The sequence below is a fragment of the Lissotriton helveticus genome, chromosome 5_1 (assembly GCF_964261635.1).
Source record: "Lissotriton helveticus chromosome 5_1, aLisHel1.1, whole genome shotgun sequence".
NCBI lineage: Eukaryota > Metazoa > Chordata > Amphibia > Caudata > Salamandridae > Lissotriton > Lissotriton helveticus.
Window position 1 is genome coordinate 1,676,415,615 of NC_136065.1, and position 19,873 is coordinate 1,676,435,487.

The 19,873-nt window shown below is 44.0% G+C and overlaps 1 protein-coding gene across 1 annotated transcript in view; it reads right to left on the reverse strand.

Moving 5' to 3' along the window:
* The window catches only part of CARMIL3 (capping protein regulator and myosin 1 linker 3), a 1,019,681-nt gene that overhangs the window by 384,886 nt on the left and 614,922 nt on the right, over nt 1-19,873 (reverse strand). Inside the window, exons 18-19 of the mRNA XM_078644900.1 lie at nt 17,545-17,626; nt 8,386-8,482 (exon numbers count right to left, since the gene is read on the reverse strand). Of these exons, the coding sequence (XP_078501026.1) occupies nt 8,386-8,482; nt 17,545-17,626 (179 nt within the window). The remainder of the gene's footprint in view (nt 1-8,385; nt 8,483-17,544; nt 17,627-19,873) is intronic.

The following is a 19,873-nucleotide window of genomic DNA, read 5'->3' on the forward strand; positions in this document are numbered from 1 at the left end:
ACCTATTTGTGTTGTCAAAACTAAACACTTAACCAAAAACATCAAAGAAATACCTCTAGCCGAACTTGAAGCCAAGATTCACCCCCATCTTCAACTCCATCCCTCATCAGGGACGGCTGATGACCTCACCTCTCACTTCAACTCAAGTATGATAGAGATCTTAGAACAAGTTGCTCTTCTCAAACTCAAACAACTGAGGAGAACCAATTAAAACCCTGGTTTAACGTGGAGCTGAATTATGAACGACGCCAACTCAGAAAAGCGGAAAGGTCTTGGAGACAAAAACCCTCGTCCCTGCACCTAACACATCTGAGATCTGCTCGACGGTCATACAAAAATCACATCTTCAGTGAAAAGGCATATTTTTTCCGCAGCCAACTAGATCTGGCTAAAAACAGACCAAGAGAACTCTTCAACATCATTAAAAGCCAGACTAACTGCAAGAAATCGAAGCCACCAATGAGCGATGTGAAGAAATGGCCAAAGTCTCTAAAATTGATCAATCCTTCTTACAAACTGCTAACCCTCCTTCCCCTTCAACCTGCCCCCCTTCAACCTCCGCAGACCTCTCGGAAAGAGCTCTTAACAAGGACAATCAGACCTACCTCCAGCTAAAAAACAATGTGCATTGGTCCGACTTTGAGCTAATGTCGGTAAACAAGGTCTTCAATACAATTTCCAATCTAAAACCTTTCTCCCACACCATGGACCCCCTCCCTTTCACAATCATAAAAGAACTCAAACACACCATTTCTCCTTTCTGGACAAAAATCATCAACGCCTCTCTCACCTCAGACTGTGTCCCAGAGTCCCTTCCACTAGGACAAATCACACCCATTCTCAAGAAACCTGGGGCCGACCCTAATGATCTTAACAACCTCAGACCTATCTCTAACCTCCCATTCCTTGCAAAGACATTGGAAAACTGTGTTCTCCTCCAACTCAATAAGCACATTGATGAATTCAACCTCCTTGATGCCTTTCAATCTGGTTTCAGAAAAGGCTGTAGCACGGAAACAGCTATGCTCAATGTCGCCAACGACATTCACAAGGCCCTAGACGAAGGTGATGCCTGCCTACTCATCCTTATCGACACAGTAAACCATCCAGCCCTTTTGGAGACCTTGTCTAAACGGTCCGACATTAATGGCACAGTACTAAAATGGTTCACCTCCTTCCTTCAACACCGCTTGCAACAAATTAAAATTAACTCCTGTCTCTCAAAGCCAACTAAAGTCACACTTGGGGTCCCACAAGGCTCGATCCTCTCCCCGTCCCTCTTCAATCTCTTCATGGAGCCCCTCACAATCATATTGAAAAAAGCCGGAGTGAATTACCACCTTTACGCCGACGACACCCAAATCTTTTTCAGAATCAAGTCGCCCAACTCCTCAATACCACCCTAACCGAGATTCAAACTTGGTTCTACGTTAACCACTTAAAGCTCAACCCAGACAAAATGGGACTAATCCTATTCTCTCCAAAAAATAACCATCTTCCAATTTAAGAGTGGTTCAAAAATCTGGTTGCCCTAAACTGCCCCCTTACCCTATCCGACTCAGTTAAGTCTCTAGGCATCACCCTTGACAAGAACTTATCAATGGAGGCTCACATCAAAAACTCTGCAAAAAGTGCTCTCTTCTCTCTAAAAACCTCAAGAAACTGAAAACTTTTCTTCCCCACGAGGACCTCAAGACAGTAGTCCAATCCCTAGTTCTCTCTAAAATCGAGTACGGGAACGCCATCCTTACAGGGACTCCTACAGCTTACTTAGCCCCTCTAAGAGCAGTGCTGAATATGTCCGCTTGACTAGTATCTGGAGTTAAAAGATTTGAACACATCACTCCAGCTCTCAACTGTCTCAATTGGCTTCCCATGGAAGGGAGATGTATCTATAAATTGGCCCGCATCACACACAAAACCCTTCACTCTCCTGACCCCAACTACCTAAATAACAAACTGAGTAGAGCAGGTCAATCCAGAAAACTAAGAAGCCTGAACTCACTCCTTCTTATTCCTCCAAAATTGAAAAAGAAAACCACCCAATACCAACCATTTTCTGGCAATGCTCCCAGGATATGGAACGCTCTCCCTGGAGTCCTCAGATACAACCCCTCCTTCTCCTGTTTTAAAAGGGACCTGAAACTCCATCTCCCAAACAAATACGTTCATGTCCAACGTCAACTAACCTAGTCTTCTTTATCTGAGTTGTTTCTTCTCTCTCTGGACATTCAAGGATAGTGGGTGAGTGGACTATGTCACTCTCGCCTTTTCTTTTAGTGCTCTCTCCCCCTCCGCTGCACTGCATATTTATTTATTTTCTGTGATTTGCCTCCTTACTGCCGGCCTACTATGTAATGTAATGTCCTTCTGCTGTTTACTGTGTATATGTAAAGGGCTCTGATACCTACGGGTCAAGCTAGCGCTATATAAAACTTTTAAAATAAATAAATAAATAAAATAAAGAAGAGAAGTAGAAGACGAGTTGAGGGTAGAAGAGGGGTAGAGGGGTAGAAGAGGTGTAGAAGAGGGTTAGAGTGGTAGAAGAGGGGTAGAGGGGTAGAGGGGTGGAGGGGTAGAGAGGTAGAAGAGGGGTAGAGGGGTAGAAGAGGGGTAGAGGGGTAGTAGAGGGGTAGCGGGGAAGAGGAGGGGTATAGGGGTAGAAGAGGGGTAGAAGATGGGTAGTAAAGGGGTAGAAGAGGGGTAGAGGGGTAGTAGAGGGGTAGAAGGGTAGAAGAGGGGTAGAAGAGGGGTAGAAGAGGAGTAGTGCAGTGGTGCTACATATTTATCACAGCGACAATACACTGGGAATATCCTGCGAGGTTTTATTTTATATAACAATGCATCACTTTAGTAATGTTCCAGAATATATAAATATATGCAAAGTAAGAATGAAAGTCAAAAAGTAACCAACCTTGCCAATAGGTCTGGTCTTGATACATGTGTACAGGTTCTCTGTTGAATGCATTGACAAACTCCGCACGTGCAGGTGCTAATTTGCCTACAGACACACCCCAGATGTGCACTTGAACGCACATGTGCACAGAATCGGACCGCACACGTAGCACCACATGCAGACGCAGGTGGATGTTGGTTGGAAAAATGCTTAAAATCATGGCTGTGACGTGCTATAGAGGGATGAACAGCTGGCTGGGGGTGTATGCGATGGTGGATGGAAGGATGTGTAGATAGAAGGGCGTTGATGCATTGCTGGGTGGATAAAAGAGTGAGGGAATAGATGAATGCTTGGGTCTCCTTGGATAAATGAGTGTTTCCTTGTTAGTGGATTTAAGTATGCTTGTGTGGGTTGATGGAAATATGTGGGTGAGTGGATGAATTATACGAGTATTTAGAAGTAAGAATAGACTGGCACTTACTAAAACTTTGTTTAATTGATATTGGTTAAGCAGATTAGCCACTCCGTCTGTTTCTCTTGCTTGCCAGGCACCAGGGTTTCTGCAAGTGTGGCGAAGGGACACGGTGTTATCCTGTTATCCTCAGCTGCGTGTGCGCAGTTGGCATTATGAACAAACACTGGAATGGCAAGTCCATTACTGAGAAAATCAATAGCGACACGAACGCAGACACGATTTTCAGCCCAAAGGTCTTGCTGCTGAAAGAGCACCGGTACGTTTTATATTCATGTGCTGGGCTGCAGGTACCCCAGTGCGCCCCTCGTGCGCCCCCACCCCCAGGGCCCTCCGAGGCAGCCGGAGAAAAAGCTGGTCAGCCCCTCACACCACGAAAAGAAAGAAAATGGATTCCAATGACACGATGTTGTTTCTCAGATTTGAGAGGCACGTTTGTCTTTTCCATTAATCAGTCACCGCTATCCTTTCTTCATTCTCCTGCTCAGGCTGCGTTTCATTTAGGTCTGCCCTAAAACAGCTTTAGCTGTGTGTCAGAATTTTTCAAGAAGGAGAGTTAAAACAAAAATAACATGAGCGCCCTGCACGGCGGAGGGGATGGGGGGGGCGGGCGTGATTCACTCGCAGGAGCGATATTTGCTGCCAGATGGTGTCGCGCGCTCCCACGAGTGAATCGCCTCACGTGCACGCGTTGCTATTGAAGGCAATGGAAGGCGTGCACGTGCTTGGCTGAAAAGCTGAAGCGACGGGAAAAGGTCTTTTTCCTTTGCAACGCATGCGCGTTGCGAAGCACGAGACCTAAAAAGGGCCAGACCACAACCTTGGCATCGATCATTTGTAATATTTAAAAGCAAGTTACTGATCAGTCAAAGATACCTTTAATTTTACCGTAATTGTTTCTATAAAAAATACAATAAGATTCAGTATGATGATCCTGCTTCTCTAACCACAGAGCTTTTTCCGCAAATAGGTGTCCAGAAATGTTATGTTATGTTAATATAACGTATAATGTGCACAAATACCCGGAGGTGTCTCGGCACTGAACCTGAGTGTAAGCCCTGAGGGAAGGGAAAATAATTTATATTAATTCACAAATAACCAGGTTTTAAGTACCTTTCTAAAAGATGCAAGAGAGTTAGCAGCTCTTATGTTCACCGGGAGCGTATTCCACAGTTCAGCAGTATCATGGCCTATGCTTCGAACTCCTCAGCTCAAAGTTCGAATCCTTGGTGCCAACATCAATCTGGCATTGGTTGACCTAAGGTGTCTGCCAGGGTGGTACCAGGAGAAAAGGTTTTTCAGAGATGCAGATCCTAGATTATTCAGTGCCTTATAGGACAGGCACAGTGACTTGAATGTGATACATTTAGCCACTGGCAGCCAGTGAAGTTTCTGAATGTCTTTCGCAACTGATTGATACTTTGGTAAGTTCAATAGAAGCGTGGCTGCTGCATTTTGCAGCATCTGAAGATTTTTTTCAGATGTTGTTTCTGTAATTCGAGATAGAGGCTGTTACAGAAGTCTAGTTTTGATAGTACTAATGTAGTTACAACCGTCCTCCTGGAATCGGGGGGGGGGGGATGTAGGGCAGGATCTTCTTCAGTTTCCTTATCAAGTAAGATGTGGCCGAAACTGTGGAATCGGTTTGCTTGGGAGAAGGTGAGTTTTTTGTCAATCAGAACCCTGAGGTTCTTTGCCTTTTCTACCGGTTTTGGAAACTCTCCAATTTCAGCCGGCCACCATAGTTCATCCCATCTTGGTTGGAGGCTACCAAAGATCACCACTGCGGTGTTATCCAAATTCAATTTGAGGCAATGCCTTATTATCCAGCTACTGATTTCCCTCATGCAGTTTTGAAACTGCGCTGCAGGGGAAGCTTGATTTTTATGAGCCGCAATCACAATCTGAGTATCATCGGAGTATGATGTTAAGTTAAAACCGAAGTGTTGGATTAACGGGGCCAGTTCTGACACATATATATTAAATAAGGATGGGCCCTGCTGGACCCCACACGGAAGCAAGTATGGAATTGCTTTAAACTGATCCAGGCTCACCGTCTGTCTTCTATTCTGCAGAAAGGATGAAGCTAAAGACAAAGCTTGGTCCTTTACGCCTAATTTTTCCAGACGCGGTAGCAGTGTGTCATGATGGATGGTGTCAAAGGCTGCTGACAGATCAAGGAGAATCAGAACAGCCGCACCTCCTTTATCCATCACTGCTCTAATCTCCTCAGTGGCCTTGATCAGTGCCGTGTCCGTACTATGCCCTGGGTGAAAGCCAAACAGCGAGGGATGGTGTAAATCATTATCTTGAATGAATTGTGTTAACTGGCTATTCATGATTTTTTTCCACTATTTTTGCTGGGAAAGGCAGCCTAGCAATCGGACGGTAATTAGTAGTTACTGATGTGTCCAGATTTGCTTTTTTTATTAGAGGAAGAATGGCTGTATCTTTCCAAATAGCCGGGATAATGCCAGAGGAGAGCATATTGTTAAATATTTTGGTCAGTGTTGGGCTAACCTCCCTTGCAATGTTCCTCAGAGCTGCAGGGGGGCAGAGGTCTAACGGAGATCTGATTTGATTTCCTGAATTAGTTTTTCCACAAGCTCACTGGATACCTGTGAGAAATTCAGAAAAACATTTACTCCGATTTCAGTACTTGTGGGCTCCTTGGCTGGCTTGTTGGAAATCGTAGTTTTAAAAGTGTTATATATGTCGTTGACTTTGTTCTTAAACGCACTGGTAATATTGTCACATAAAAGTTGATTACTCCCTGTAGTTTTTTTGCTGTGGGCTGTAGTGAGCTTCTCTACCACCCCAAAAAATTATTTGGCTGAGTTTTTGATTTGCTCGATCTGTCGGGTGAAAAATGTCCCTTTTTTCCAGTAGTTAGCAGGGATTTGTAGCTGGACAATGCATTTTTGGAATTATTTTTGTCCACTGCCTCGTATTTCATTGTCCATCGTCTTTCCAGTCTGCGGCATTTTTGTTTCTCTTGTCGCAAAGCTTCAGTATACCAGGGGGCTGATGGTTGACTGGGTTCCCTGAATTTTTACAAGTAGGCGCTATATCTCTAAAGGCATCATTCAGCCAATATGTGTTGTCCTCAGCTGCCTGATCTGCATGCTTGCTTAGGATCGGCCGTGTCTGTTCCAGTTCAAGTTCCAGAATGTTTTTATCTATCTTATTCCAGGCTTTATAGATGCCTTGCTGTGTTTTTCTATCCCTAGCTTCTAATGTTATTGGAGCTGTATAATCAAATAGAATTAATGAATGATCTGACCGGACAAGAGGATAAATATCCTTGCGCAAAACAACAAACAATCCCCAGCTCACCTTAGGTAAGGTGCCTGAGAGTCAGCTGTCATAGACATACACAGTAATATGAAGTACAACTGCATTGACAAAATAAGATTAAGTTCAACCCTTGATTCGAAGGAGTCATCTTTTCCAAAGGAATTCTAGCACAAACCACCTGTAGATAAAACAGTTACTAAATAGTAACAGTCAGAAAGTTCCTAACTACGTTTTCTTAGACCTGTTGAGTGGTGCCAAAAACATTGTGGAGTCAAACAACTTTCCCAACATAAATGATTGAGTTTCATTAGGTCATTAGTCATTCCACCTGGCCCTCGAGCTCTCGAAGTACACAACTCTCCAAATGCAGTGCCTGGTGATAGACTATCTATAGTGAGCGGGAGATCCTCAAAAAGCTAAAATTATGTTGATCTCCATCTTTTGTCCCTGTAGTGTTCAGGGAAAAATGCATCCCAGAAGCTCTCTGTAATAATATTATCCACAAAGTTACTGGATAATGAGACATTTCCCAATGAAGGCTAGGTGGCCGGATGAAGGTAACAGAGATACCATGGTGAGAAATAACTATTCCAACTTGGCATCAACATCCAGCCTTCATGAGTTTTTGAACCCAGAATGGGGAATAACCACGAAGACAAGGTAACACTAGGTACTTCTCTGCATGGGTTCCCCTGATTCTCGGGACAAATCTGATCACATTTAGCATCTGCTCTGAGCAGGTAGTAAATCTGAGAGGAGAAGTGCAGTGGTAGTGATGGGGGACAATGGATCAGGGGGCAGGGCCGTGTGTGACAGGAGAAAGATATGTATATACTCACCCTGGTGTTGCAGGGGGTCATGTGAGGTGGGAGGATCATACATGCCCGACCCCGTTCAGCAGTACTTTTACCAGAATGTATCCTGCACCTGGTAAAACCAGGCCCAGTATTCCCACACCCTTTTATACCAGATGCAGCAGCACCAGGAAAACTCACAGTATGGCTGAGCAGTATTCCCTCTCTGATACTGATCAGCCAGACATCCCAAATGGAACCGAGGCCAAATGTTGTCAGAACTCCTCTAAACACCAAATACTGCCATATTTAACTACCAAATAAGCAGTCACAAGTGTAGTTACCTTGCTGGCACTAGGGTCATGATTTCAATGGTACAGCAGGTGCAGTGACATCTGGGCCCGAAACTCTAGGAACCCCTCTAAACACCATAATATTGTAATATTTTACTATTAAACAGGCAGTCACAAGTGCAGTTACTTTACAGGCAATAGGCAATAGGCAACGGGCCCAAAAGTTGTCAGAACTCCTCTAAACACATATTATTGCTATTACATCAACTCATTCTATTATTTCCCTCTTTCATTTTTCATAACTTTGCTATTAATTACCCACACAATACCACTAGTAAAAGCACAATATATTGCCTTTTGTACATAAACAAGTCATAACACTTTAACAGACCTTCTGTACAACTATTCGGCAAGCTACAATTTACAACAAAAACAGCTTATTATTAATCACATAGGCTAAACCTACTGCATTTACCAATGCTTGTTTTTTAATACATGTTTATGTTTTTTTATAATCCATTTTTAAAAAATTGAGTCCTTAAGCTAATGGGTTTATGCATCTCCCTGATGGAGGATGACAAGATTGGAACAGGAAAGAATGCTGTGGAAACAAGTTGAGGGCATTTTATTCACCTTGATTTCACACTGAAATTTTTCCCAATGAAAAGGTGCTTCAAAGACTTGTTCTTCCCAAGAGCAGGCACCAATGTGATCATGTCAGAGTCAAACCCTAGTAGAAAAAAGAAATGTGAATGGAGAGGTAATTGTTAATTCAATTTCATATTTTAACGTTCTAGCTTGGTCAGGTATCCTGAAACCAATCTGTAGGTGCAAAGAAAAAGTTACTTACATTCAGTAATGATCTTTCTGGTGGATACTCTGTCTACCTGCAGATTTCTCACCCCTTAACTACCCTGAAAACTACTTTCTTGATAGGGGTAACTTGCTCCATCTTGATGCCGGAAATAGAGATGTGGTGATGTCACTGGAGCAATAGAGTGCCCACCCCAGCGCCATTACATCAGATTTTGTTTCTTTTTTAACAGCCTTATGTAAGGCAGAGATGAGGAAGACATCTGCAGATGTAGCAGTGCAACAATATATTGTGGAATATTAATAACAGGTCTATGACCTTCATTCAAAGTGGGGAGGAAGGCTGGAACAGGGAGGATTCTGCACTTAGACAGGATATCCACCAGAAAGATTGTTACCAAAGGTAAGTAACTTTTTCTTCTCATAGTTACTTCTACCTGCATATTTGTCACATATTGACTAGCAATACCCACATTTAGGGTCTGAAGAAAAGCTGAGAGAAATTCTAGAGCAAGCAACATACAGCATCCGGATAGGTGCTACTGGAATCTAAAGGACGCTTGGTGCTGAGGAAGCCCATACAGATAAACCTCAGAAAGAATCCCTGTACGGTCCAAATGGGTTGAAAGAGCACCAAGGTGAACCAAAGCATTCTTGAACATTTCCACCATAGCATGGAGGAATGTGGTAGGGTCTGCTCCCAATGCTAAGAACTCGGGATACGCTGGCATTGTTGATGTCAAACGCAACAGCAGTGGGAAAGGCACTAGAGCCGGAATGGACTGCGCCGAGCAAGCCCCCTTGGAAGGAATCAATTCCATCTCTGGTAATGGAGGAGCCAGGGCATAGTGACAACTCACCCTTCAATGTCAATCTCTTTCCAGAGGAGTCACAATCTTTCTCTCTATTACTTGTGCTTCCTTCTCTTGTCCCTGGAAGACTTGGATGATGGACAAGAGTGGTAAGCAGACTTAGACCTGGACCTAGACCTTCAACAACGCTGACCCCAAAAATATTCTTGGGCACAGACCACAAAGAGTTTACCTCCCTTTCCTGGATGGTGATAGGGGTACGTCTGCAGGCATAGGCCACAAGATCTGAACTCAGGACTCAAACGCAGGCACCACAGGCAGTTGTCTTGGGTGTGGTCTGAAATGAACATATGGCAGTCGCACTTACGCCAAGTCTTAAATCCCGATTTATTTAGGGAGGAATATATCCCTAACACACAGCACTAATGAGGAGGAAAACAATTAGGCGAGCAATGAAAGTGTCTCAAATGTGAGGAGAGAAGCTCCGGACCCATATCAGAAGGCATGAAAAAAAGAGAACTGTCATCAGGATGGGCGTTATATGGCTCCAGTAATGGCAACTCCACTACTGGTGTTAAGATGCAGCCAGTGCCCTCTAGCTGCATTGGAGAGCTATGTCAGAAGGTTCTGCTTCCAGTCTGGTGCTTGGTATATTCAAGAGGTGAGGAATTTGAAGGTAGAAGTAGTCATCAGAGCAATATGTTTTACAAAATAATTAAATCCTATACCCTTAGGGCCTGATTTAGAGTTTGGCAGAGAAGTTACTTTGTCACAACAGCGCCTAATTTAGGGTTGGGCGGACCAATAGTTTGTCGATGACGGAGCTTATTCTGGCTCTGTCGCCAACATACTTCTCCGACAGCCCAATGGAATAAACTAAGGTATGCCATCTAACCATCCGCCCACTTTGGAGTGGTCCGTTGGATGGCTTTTTGTGTCCATCACTGCAAACTAAGTCCTGGCAGTGAGGGAGAGTAAACATAAAAAAAACATACCATGAAAGAATACTCCCATGGTGTGGTGGCCATTAGTTTTATATTTTTCAAAAACAAACCCCTGCTTCGGGAATTTGTTTGATAAGAATGTACAACTTAGGAAAAGTTTGACGGCTGGGTATCATGTTTGACGATGCCACCCATCAAACTTTTCCAACACTGACAGGAATTGTCATTACATCTGCAGGTCAGCAGACAGCTCTCAATTTGGCAGGTGGAGTAAAGGCAGGGATGTAAAGTCCTCCACCACCCTCTCTGCCTTTACTTCATCCAGTCTTTCAATACCTTAACTCATAAACCTCAGAAAGAACCCCTGTACGGTCCAAATTGGAAGACCACTGATAAGGTGGTATTGGAGAGCAGGTAACTAACACTTTCAGAGCTTAGAACTGTAACATAGAGCTTGTGATGTAGCTTGATTTTCCCACTCTCAGATCTCAGATCCACTGTAATTCAGACCAGCCCTGCGCCCAGCTGTACCCAGAAGTCAAACCCTCAATCACACTGCACACAGCTTTTGGCAATATTTTGAATGTACATGTGGTCCCTTTATTTTCTGTTAAAGCCCAGTTGTCCAAAATCTAAAATGAGAAACTGCGCTCAAACACATTTCTTTTAAACATTTTGCTGAGTTCTGGTCTGGCCTTTAATAATGTAAAGGTTTTAAATGAGTGTCCAAATGTATTTTAAGCTTTAGAGTCCTGTACATTTGATCTTTATGCTATACTTTTGCATGTTAATGTGATGTTTTTGTTGCAGTAATATACACTTGTACCGGATTATGTCAATGGCCAACTGGTGCAGTGTGTGGGCTGTGGCAACATCTTGCACCCAAACCTTATGTCCAGTTGCTACTGCGTAGCGGCATGACCTTCAGTCAAATCCTAAACAGAGTCTACTTTTGTCCATGACTCTGCTGCACCTACCTTTTGCCATACATGTTGGCTAATGGACACAGGGTGAAGCCCTTGGTGCAACTCTATAATCACCTGTGCAATTCTATAATCCACCTCATTGTTTCCAAAGGCAGAAGAAGGCATTTGTCATAGCCCCCTCCCACTGCCCTCTCTTTGCCATTTCTTAAGGGGCCAAGGAGGGTTGGATGCCCCTCCAGCCTACCTTCAAGTAGCTCCATGTTAGCACAAGAACATGAAACAGAGACCCATTACACCTCAATCTACCCACATATTTCCAGCACAAAGCGCTGGGACATTGCATTACCCTTTAAGATGATCAATTAGTATGTACTGGGGGCCATCAAACACACCTACGGATCAAACGTCACTTTAGGGGATATACTGTGGGGACAGAGAATTTACATGGAGGAACAGAAAAATGTGTACAACGGCCCAAACCCCTCAAACATTATGAGGACTCAACCGTAAATGTCAATCACCCGGCGCCCTAGGTCAGCATCGAAACATAACAAAGTAGGGAATGACAAAAGAAAAGATCAAGAAGGATATCAGTGTGAGAATGGGCAACCACCAACCGTAACATTATCATTAGGTGTTAGGCATTTTTTTCTTCTTTATATAGTATATCCGGAATGTGACCGCAAGAGCGAGTCTTCTGGGACACTTCAGCACAGAAACGTCTTGACAGAGTGTGTTCTCAACTGTGGCGAAAACACCTAGTAAGTGTTCTTTCCATTGCTCCAAGATGCCTTATGCCAACTCAGAGGGTTGCCACCATTCATGATCCACCAATGGTTGCCTGCTGAGTTTATACACCCTGACGTTCAAAGATTCTGACAGATGGTTCACAAACAGGGTGAAACCCTGACGATCTAGTCAGGTCCCGATACGAAGTGCATACTGACACAGGACCCAACACTTCACCCCGCCATGCTTGTTGCAGTGCTACATGGCAGTGGTGTTGTCCTTGGGAACCTGAACTAGCCTCCCTTTCATGGACCATAGGAAGGCTCTCAGCACCAGATACATGGCCTGCAACTCCAAGAGATCGATGTGGAGACATGTCTCGCAGGTGAGCAGAGTCCTCTAATCTTCACCTCTTCCAGATGACCTCCACAACCCAGCAGTGACACATCTGTCACCACAGTCAACTTTGGATGGTGGCAGCGAGAGGGTCAGTCGCTAGTCCAATTGCTGTCCAGCCACCACTGCAGGTTTTTTGTAGCCTCCTATGAAACCTGGAGGTAATCAAACAGGTTCGCCTGGTGCTGGGCCCACTAAAATGTAAGGTTCTACATATTCCACCTATCATAGTTTTTTAGCAGGGTTCAGGATGCCAACAAACCCAGAAGCTACAGAACCACTCTCACAAAGACCCAAGACAGAGGCTGAAACGTTGGGGTCATAGTCTGAATGTGCTGGACTCACTGTGATGGAGGAAAGGGCTGAACCTGCACCAAATCCAGGATGGCTCCAATGAAAGGTAGCCTCTGTAAAGGAGTCAGGGTTGACTTTGGCACATTGTCAGTGAAACTCTGTGTGACTGGCATATGAAAGTAGGAAACCTGCAATTCCAAAAGCATCCCCCGATTACCTGGACGCAGGGCAGACAGAACGTGGGCCAGAGTGAGCATCTTGAATTTGTCCTTCCGCAAGATGGAGCTTATTGGGCGGAGATCTAAAATATGACTAAAACCTCCGTTCTTCTTTGGCATGAGGGAATATCAGAAGTAGCAGACAGTGCCTATTTCTGAGGCTGGGCCCGTCTCTATGGCTCCTTGGACTGCACTTCCTGAAGTGAGATGGACAGATGCTCCTCTGAAAGATATCCTGATGTGGAAAAGAGGTATAGTGTATCTAAAAGGAACGACATGGCATAGCCTTGTTGAATCATCTGCAGGACCCACATGCTGGATGCTATCTTTTGCCAACAGTGGAGGAAATGTCTGAGCGTGCCTCCCATAGGTTGGTCATGTCCCAATAAAGGCAAACTAATGCACCTTTGAGGTTAATGCCACAGGTCCAGGGGACTTGGAAGTACATTGCCCCTGATGGCCTGATTGTGATGTGATCCCCATCCCAGAAAGAACTGGGGTATCATGTGGGGAGGCAGTAGACCATGGCATATGTTAGTACACCAACCCTCTTGAGTAGCTTCAAAAGAGGCAAAACAGTTGAGGGTACTGTCGAGGTGGGGTGGAAAGAACTAAGGAATGCACTGTGGCTCTGCTTTCTTTAAAGCATTCTAACGCTGAGTAAGCCTTCTTGCCAAACACTGAATGGTAGGTCCGTTAAAAATGGTTGCATGACACATCAAAAGCCCATGGATTGCCTCCAAGTGTGCTGCTTAGGCACCACGCTTGAGTCAACTTCTCTGCCAAAGTAGTCGGTAGCATCCAGGCCAAACCGGTTGATGAACTTTGCATCATCCTGACCATCCTAGTTAGTTTGAGCCAGGTTGGCCCAAAATTCCTGAGGGACTGCTGGCAAGATCTCATCAACCATGTCCCATAAAGCATGGGTATATCTCCTCAGCAAGCAGCTGGCATTGACTGACCGGAGCAGCTCCTTGCTAAGCAAAAGGCCTAATTGAATTTCTAAAGAAGCCTTGTCACCTCTCCCCTCACTTCAGGGACTAGGTCTCCTTCATCCAGCTTCAATAATGTCAGCATTACACTTCCTCACTCTGGGAAAACAACCTCATGTTCAACATGTGCAAAGGCTAGGCCAGGAGTATCCAAAGTGGATCCCATAGGCCTCCATTTTTCGAGTTCCTCCGCACACACCAAGCAAGTACCATGCAGGCTACAAACACAAACAAGAACAACATACACTTGGGATGTTAGCAGTAGGAGCCTGGAAGCACATAGAAGCAGACCTTTACACAAGTATGCTAGTAGGCATTCATTACAGTGACACTAATAAAAATGGTACGGACACAACTACAGATTTACAAAACTCGGTACGCTGTCACCACCACTGTGCTAAATCATGAATGAGCGTAGTCCACTGTACGTCAATGAGCGCACCTTTAGATCACATGACAAGCCCAGGGCATCACTCATGAAAAAGGATATGTGTAGGCCTTTCCACAAACACTATATTAGTATGACAATAGAGCCAGTCTCACAAACCAGGATACCAGATACACGCAGGGCGACACTTAGGGCAGGGGAATATGACTGAACACCATGCAAGGGACATTTCCATCCTAACAAAGGCTTATAGCAAAGTGCCCTTTCATGAGAAGTCACCAAGATACCACAGGTTTGTCAACAACAAGACATTATTGTAAGTTTCAAAAGTGTTTCTGACCTTGCCTTTCCACAGACAAAACACAAATATGAGTTGTTGGACCCACAGTTGTTTCTTGTGACTTGGTTGCACCACCGAAATATTAAGATGTAGAATGAGCTGTCTGTAAATGATATCACCATATCACATTATGTTGATCTATATATTTGTAAAAATGTGGTCAAGATGAAAAACGCACCTTTACACTGTACTGTGAAATTAGTTTAACCTATTTGGTACACCTGCTTTTTAAGCAGCAGTTGGATTTCACATAACTCCATGCCTTCAGTGAGGTGATGACAGCACCTCCACTCTGCAGAAAGTTCCAGCATCACTGGCTGGATTAGAATCCTGTTTACCAAACTTTCTGTTGAAATATTGAATGTGGCTTGTCAACAATACACCAGACCAACAGATTTGTAGGCAAAATACCACCTTGGTCACTGTTGTCATCTTGGTGACCATGGGGCTTGTCAAAGCACAGAGGTCTGCATTCTTTGGAAAGTCTCCTAGTGTAGTGTACTGGAGCATTTGAGCAAACTCAAGACTCCCTTAAATACAGTGAAGATGGCTTCCAGCTTGAAGATAGAATCACTGGGGGCCTCAGTAGTGACTACTCAGTCAGTAAAACAGACACCAGCATTGATGTGGAGATGGATGTCACTGTTATGTACAAATGCTTAAATTGACTTCATGGTGTCAATATGGACAGCTTGGATAAATGTACGGCAAAAGTCACCAGCGCCAGTACCATCAGAGTCGAACTTGAAACCACTGACGTCATAGCCTATTCTGTATTTAATAGGAGCACTAGAGGAACTCTGAAAATATCAAATAGAGCTTTCTGGAAAGCTTCAATTTTCACTTTCAAGGCCCCAGGAGGGGGGAAACACACTGCTCTATGCACCCCTCCATTGCATTCCTTCAACTAAAGACTGCAGAGAGATGGCAGCAGTCCCATTCTCCCATATGCTATTCCAGGAGGGACATGGAGTGTGGGTTGACAGTTCTTAGCTGCTGTGATAGGCTGGGGTCGTGCTGTTAAACTTCTAAGCTCATACACTAGGCCAGTGGGGCAAGAAAGCAAACACAAGGAAATGATGGACGGAGTGCTGAAAGGTTTCAGACACTCACCCCAGTCACAGAGCTGGGATGAAACCATCATCGTTCTTTAGCTCACTTTGCCCCCCTTGTTCAGACACAGTTTTATGCAAATCAGTCTTGACCCTGTGCATCATGAGAACAGTCCAGCCCAAACTACCAAGCCATGTCTTCCCTGGACGTGAAACAAGAATCCTGGACCGGTTTTAGGCTAACAGCCCTCATCAGCCAGGCTAGCTTGAATCCAGTGGACATATATGGTTACCTGGCTTTGATCACAAAGGGGGGCTTTACAACAAACAGTAAGAAGCTGATCAAAACTGGATATGGTGGCTTCAGTCATGTATAGCTGCTAAGAGGATCCATGTCCTGTGAAGCTCTTTCAGCCAGTTCCATGCTAACTGACCTACAGCACTTTGCATTCTGAGATATGCTCACACACACACTCAAAGCAGCATTTTGCTTTTAGTGTATGTGTAAAAAAAAGTATTTAGGAGTGACAAATTACATACTGCAAAATATCCATGGGCAGCCTAATTTGTCCCACATAATATAGGACCACATGGCAGCTATGCTTGTGAATCTGTATTTGGTATATGGATTCCCTACAGACCTATTCATAAACAAGCAGGCAGGTATATGTATTCCCTACACAAATCCTGACAAAAAAACATGCATATTGCACATGTGTGCATGCACACAGCAAAGAATATATCCATATTCGCTTTAAGGAGAAGAGCAATACGCCTATAGGTATCCATGCAAAACAAACCAACATACATAAAGTAACCAACACACACATACCAACAGACATATAGGCACACATGTGCACGCAGGCACACATGAAAGCACAAAAAATGACAACTACCAACACAGATTCAGATATCCATTTGCAAACACATAACACAGAGCGGAGCAAACACAAGCAACATGAAAATATTCTCAGGCTACATTCTTTCAAACACCCATGCACAACGAGTGGATGTGTAATAAAAAAGTGCATGGGTTGATGTTCAAGTCTAATCATTCATCAGCCTATGCACTCACCTATTAATCGCTGACATTGACCTACTCATCAATACACTCACCTATTTATCCATTCATGCACTCACAAAACTCATTCAGCATTCATGAATGCAATAAATCGCCCAGTCATTCAATCCACTGAGTCAACCACTCAGTTACCCATTAATCTAATTTGACTAATCAAATCATTCATCCTCGCAGTGAAACTCAGAACGTGCCCAATTAGTGAAGACGCACTTTCATTTATTAGAAAAAGCTAGCTTTGTCAAAGCTTGCTTACTAAAGTGAAATATTTTAATGGAGTGCGAGCTGGCCTTCCACCACCTACATGCATACCTCCTTTACAATTAAATTACCCCTTCCCAACCCATTTTTTTCCCAATCTCACAAACAAACCCTCATTACGATGTTCGCGCAAATTGCAATTCGAGCCTTAACAGGACAGAGTTTGCATGGTGCTTATGTTTATGTAGAGTCATCTATGGACCACGAACCAGGGGAGCTCCAGCACAAAGGCATGCTTGCATTGTTATTCAAAATGTGCGCCTGTGATAACTACACACAACGATACAGGTATATATATATCAGGGACACATTTATCACCCATGATTATGTAAACACATACTGAGGGACCACGTAAATTCGCTGTTGCCTTTTTTAAAACGATTCTCAGTCTGCTTTAAGTTGCTCCTCTCAGAATGCTCCCCACCACTGAATTCACTCAACATATTATGTGGGTCACTCTCAGTACTTACACAAAGAAGAAATGAAAACCCCACGTGCAATTGATATATTAGATAGAGAAGTGTGCAGCGGTCTGGCTGGAGCCCTTACCGTTATCCGACACATCCAGGCTGCCGACCGCGCTGACAGCAGAAAACTGTTCCTGTAAGATCTGAGCCCCCGCTGCCCGCAGCTGGAAAGAGGGACAAGAAGGAGGGGTGTAATGGTCATCCGTGGGTAGTATGGATCAAGTGCAATTTTAGGAAATGTTCAGAAAGGGGGGGAATATCAGAGAATGAAAAATATGGAGTACAGTGTAAGCCAGGAGAGAGAAATAGAAAGGAGAGAGAAATGAGAGATATAATGTCAATGTATAGATGAGAACGACGTTGTTAAAAATGAATTAGTGGTCACTTAGCAAGATAGATTATAAATCTTTACAGACAAATTAAAATGTATTATCTCGCTCCCAGCAGCCTTCGTCTCTACCTTGCACAACAGTGCATGTTGATACCTACACTACCCTTCTCTGTTCAGCCCACATTACACTGTTCCAGGCAAACAAGTTACTTAGCTTCAGTAATGATTTTTCTGATGGGTACAGTATCCACCTGCAGATTCCTCACCCTTTGAATATCCCCATGCACCAGACTGGACTGGAAACGTTTCGATTGCTCTCCCTCGCCGGTATGGGGCGCCGGCTCCATAACGGCACTGCATGTGCCACCATATTACATCACTGGAGCCAAATTGTACCCCCATCCGCATGATGTCACTTTCAATCCTCTTTTTTGAGTGCCTTTTTTATTTTTTATTTTAAAGAGTTTCATATAGCGCGAACTTGACCCGAATCGGGTATCAGAGCGCTTTACATAGCACCAGTTGCATTACATGAGGACACATTCATTTTTGTTAGGCACAAGGAGATTAAGGGATTTGCCCAGAATCGCAGGCTGTTGCGCATCCCTGCCGAGACTCGAACCCCTTTCCCCAGATTCGAGGTCAACCGCCATAGCCGTTAGGCCAACTCTTCTCCGCCTTTGAGGCGAACGGATGAAACTAACAAACATGAAGAGTGTAGGTGCAGTTTTCATTGTAGTAAGATACATGAAAAGATTAACTGATGTACAGGATTGTTTGGTATTTCCAGGCATGCATCAGGGAGGAGGGTGGGTCGGTAAGGAATCTGCAGGTAGATACAGTATCTACCAGTAAAAGCATTATTGAAGGTAAGTAACTTCTTCTTCTGATGGATACATCAACCTGTAATTCCTATCCTTTAGGATAGACAACCCCTGCAGTCCCAAACCTGGAGGTGGGTCCATGTCTGTCTATACTAAAAATCCTGTAAAACAGAGCGTATGAGGTATCCATCTCTCCGCACTTTGTAATGCAAGCAATGTTTTGCAAAAGTGTAAAGGGAAGACCAAGTCACTGCCTTACATATATCTGCCACAGGTACCACTCTTGCCACTACAGAGGTAGAAGATTTTGTTCTAGTAGAATGAGCACAAACACCTTCTGGAGGTTCTTTGTGAGCTATGGAATAACTGATCTTGATGCACGGTATGAGACATCTGGAGAGAGTTAGCTTATATACTGCGTTGCCTTTCATCTTTCAAATGTACGATACGAAGAGCTGATCACCCAGTCTAAATTTACATGTTCTTTCAATGTTGAAGCTTACAGCCCTTTTGTGGTTGAGACCGTGAAATCTTCCCTCCTCTTCAGTAGGATGAGAAGGGGCATTAAATGTGAAAGGAACAATAGATTGGTCTAAGTGACACAGAGTGACTACTTGTGGCAGGAAGGCAGCCCTGGTTCTCATCAACAACATGGCAGGGAAGGAGATGGATGGAGGTTTCACACTCAAGGCTTGAAGTTCACTAATTCCCCCTGCAGACGTGATGGCCACTAAGAAAATCATCTTAAAAGTACATTTCCTAAAAGGACAAATGTGAAGGGGTTCAAAAGGGCAACACATTAGATCTGTAAGAACTAAATTAAGATAGCAATGAGGCATAATATATGGTGTGGGAGGAAATTTGCTTGTAAGTCTGTAGGAAAGTGCCATTTTTGACATGGTCAATCCCACTTTTTGTTTCTCTAGTACTGATGTATTTCAATTGAAAGTGCACTGGGTTCCTGCTAACAAGGTATCCAGTGCCAGTGCTCTTTCCCTATGTTAGGAATGGGGCTTCTGGTTGGCAAGGGCACTCACCCAAGCCAGACAGAACCCATCACTCTAGTCAGGGTTGGGGAATGTGCAGTGGTCTGCTCTACTAACCGCCTTGGTAACTTGGCAGAGCAGTCAGGCTTATCCCAGAGGCAATGTATAAAGCGGTTGCCCAACACACACACACCAGTGACAAACTTTGTATTGTACATAAAACACTTTAGACCACAGTCACATAGATCACTTTGCCATTAGGAAATCGTC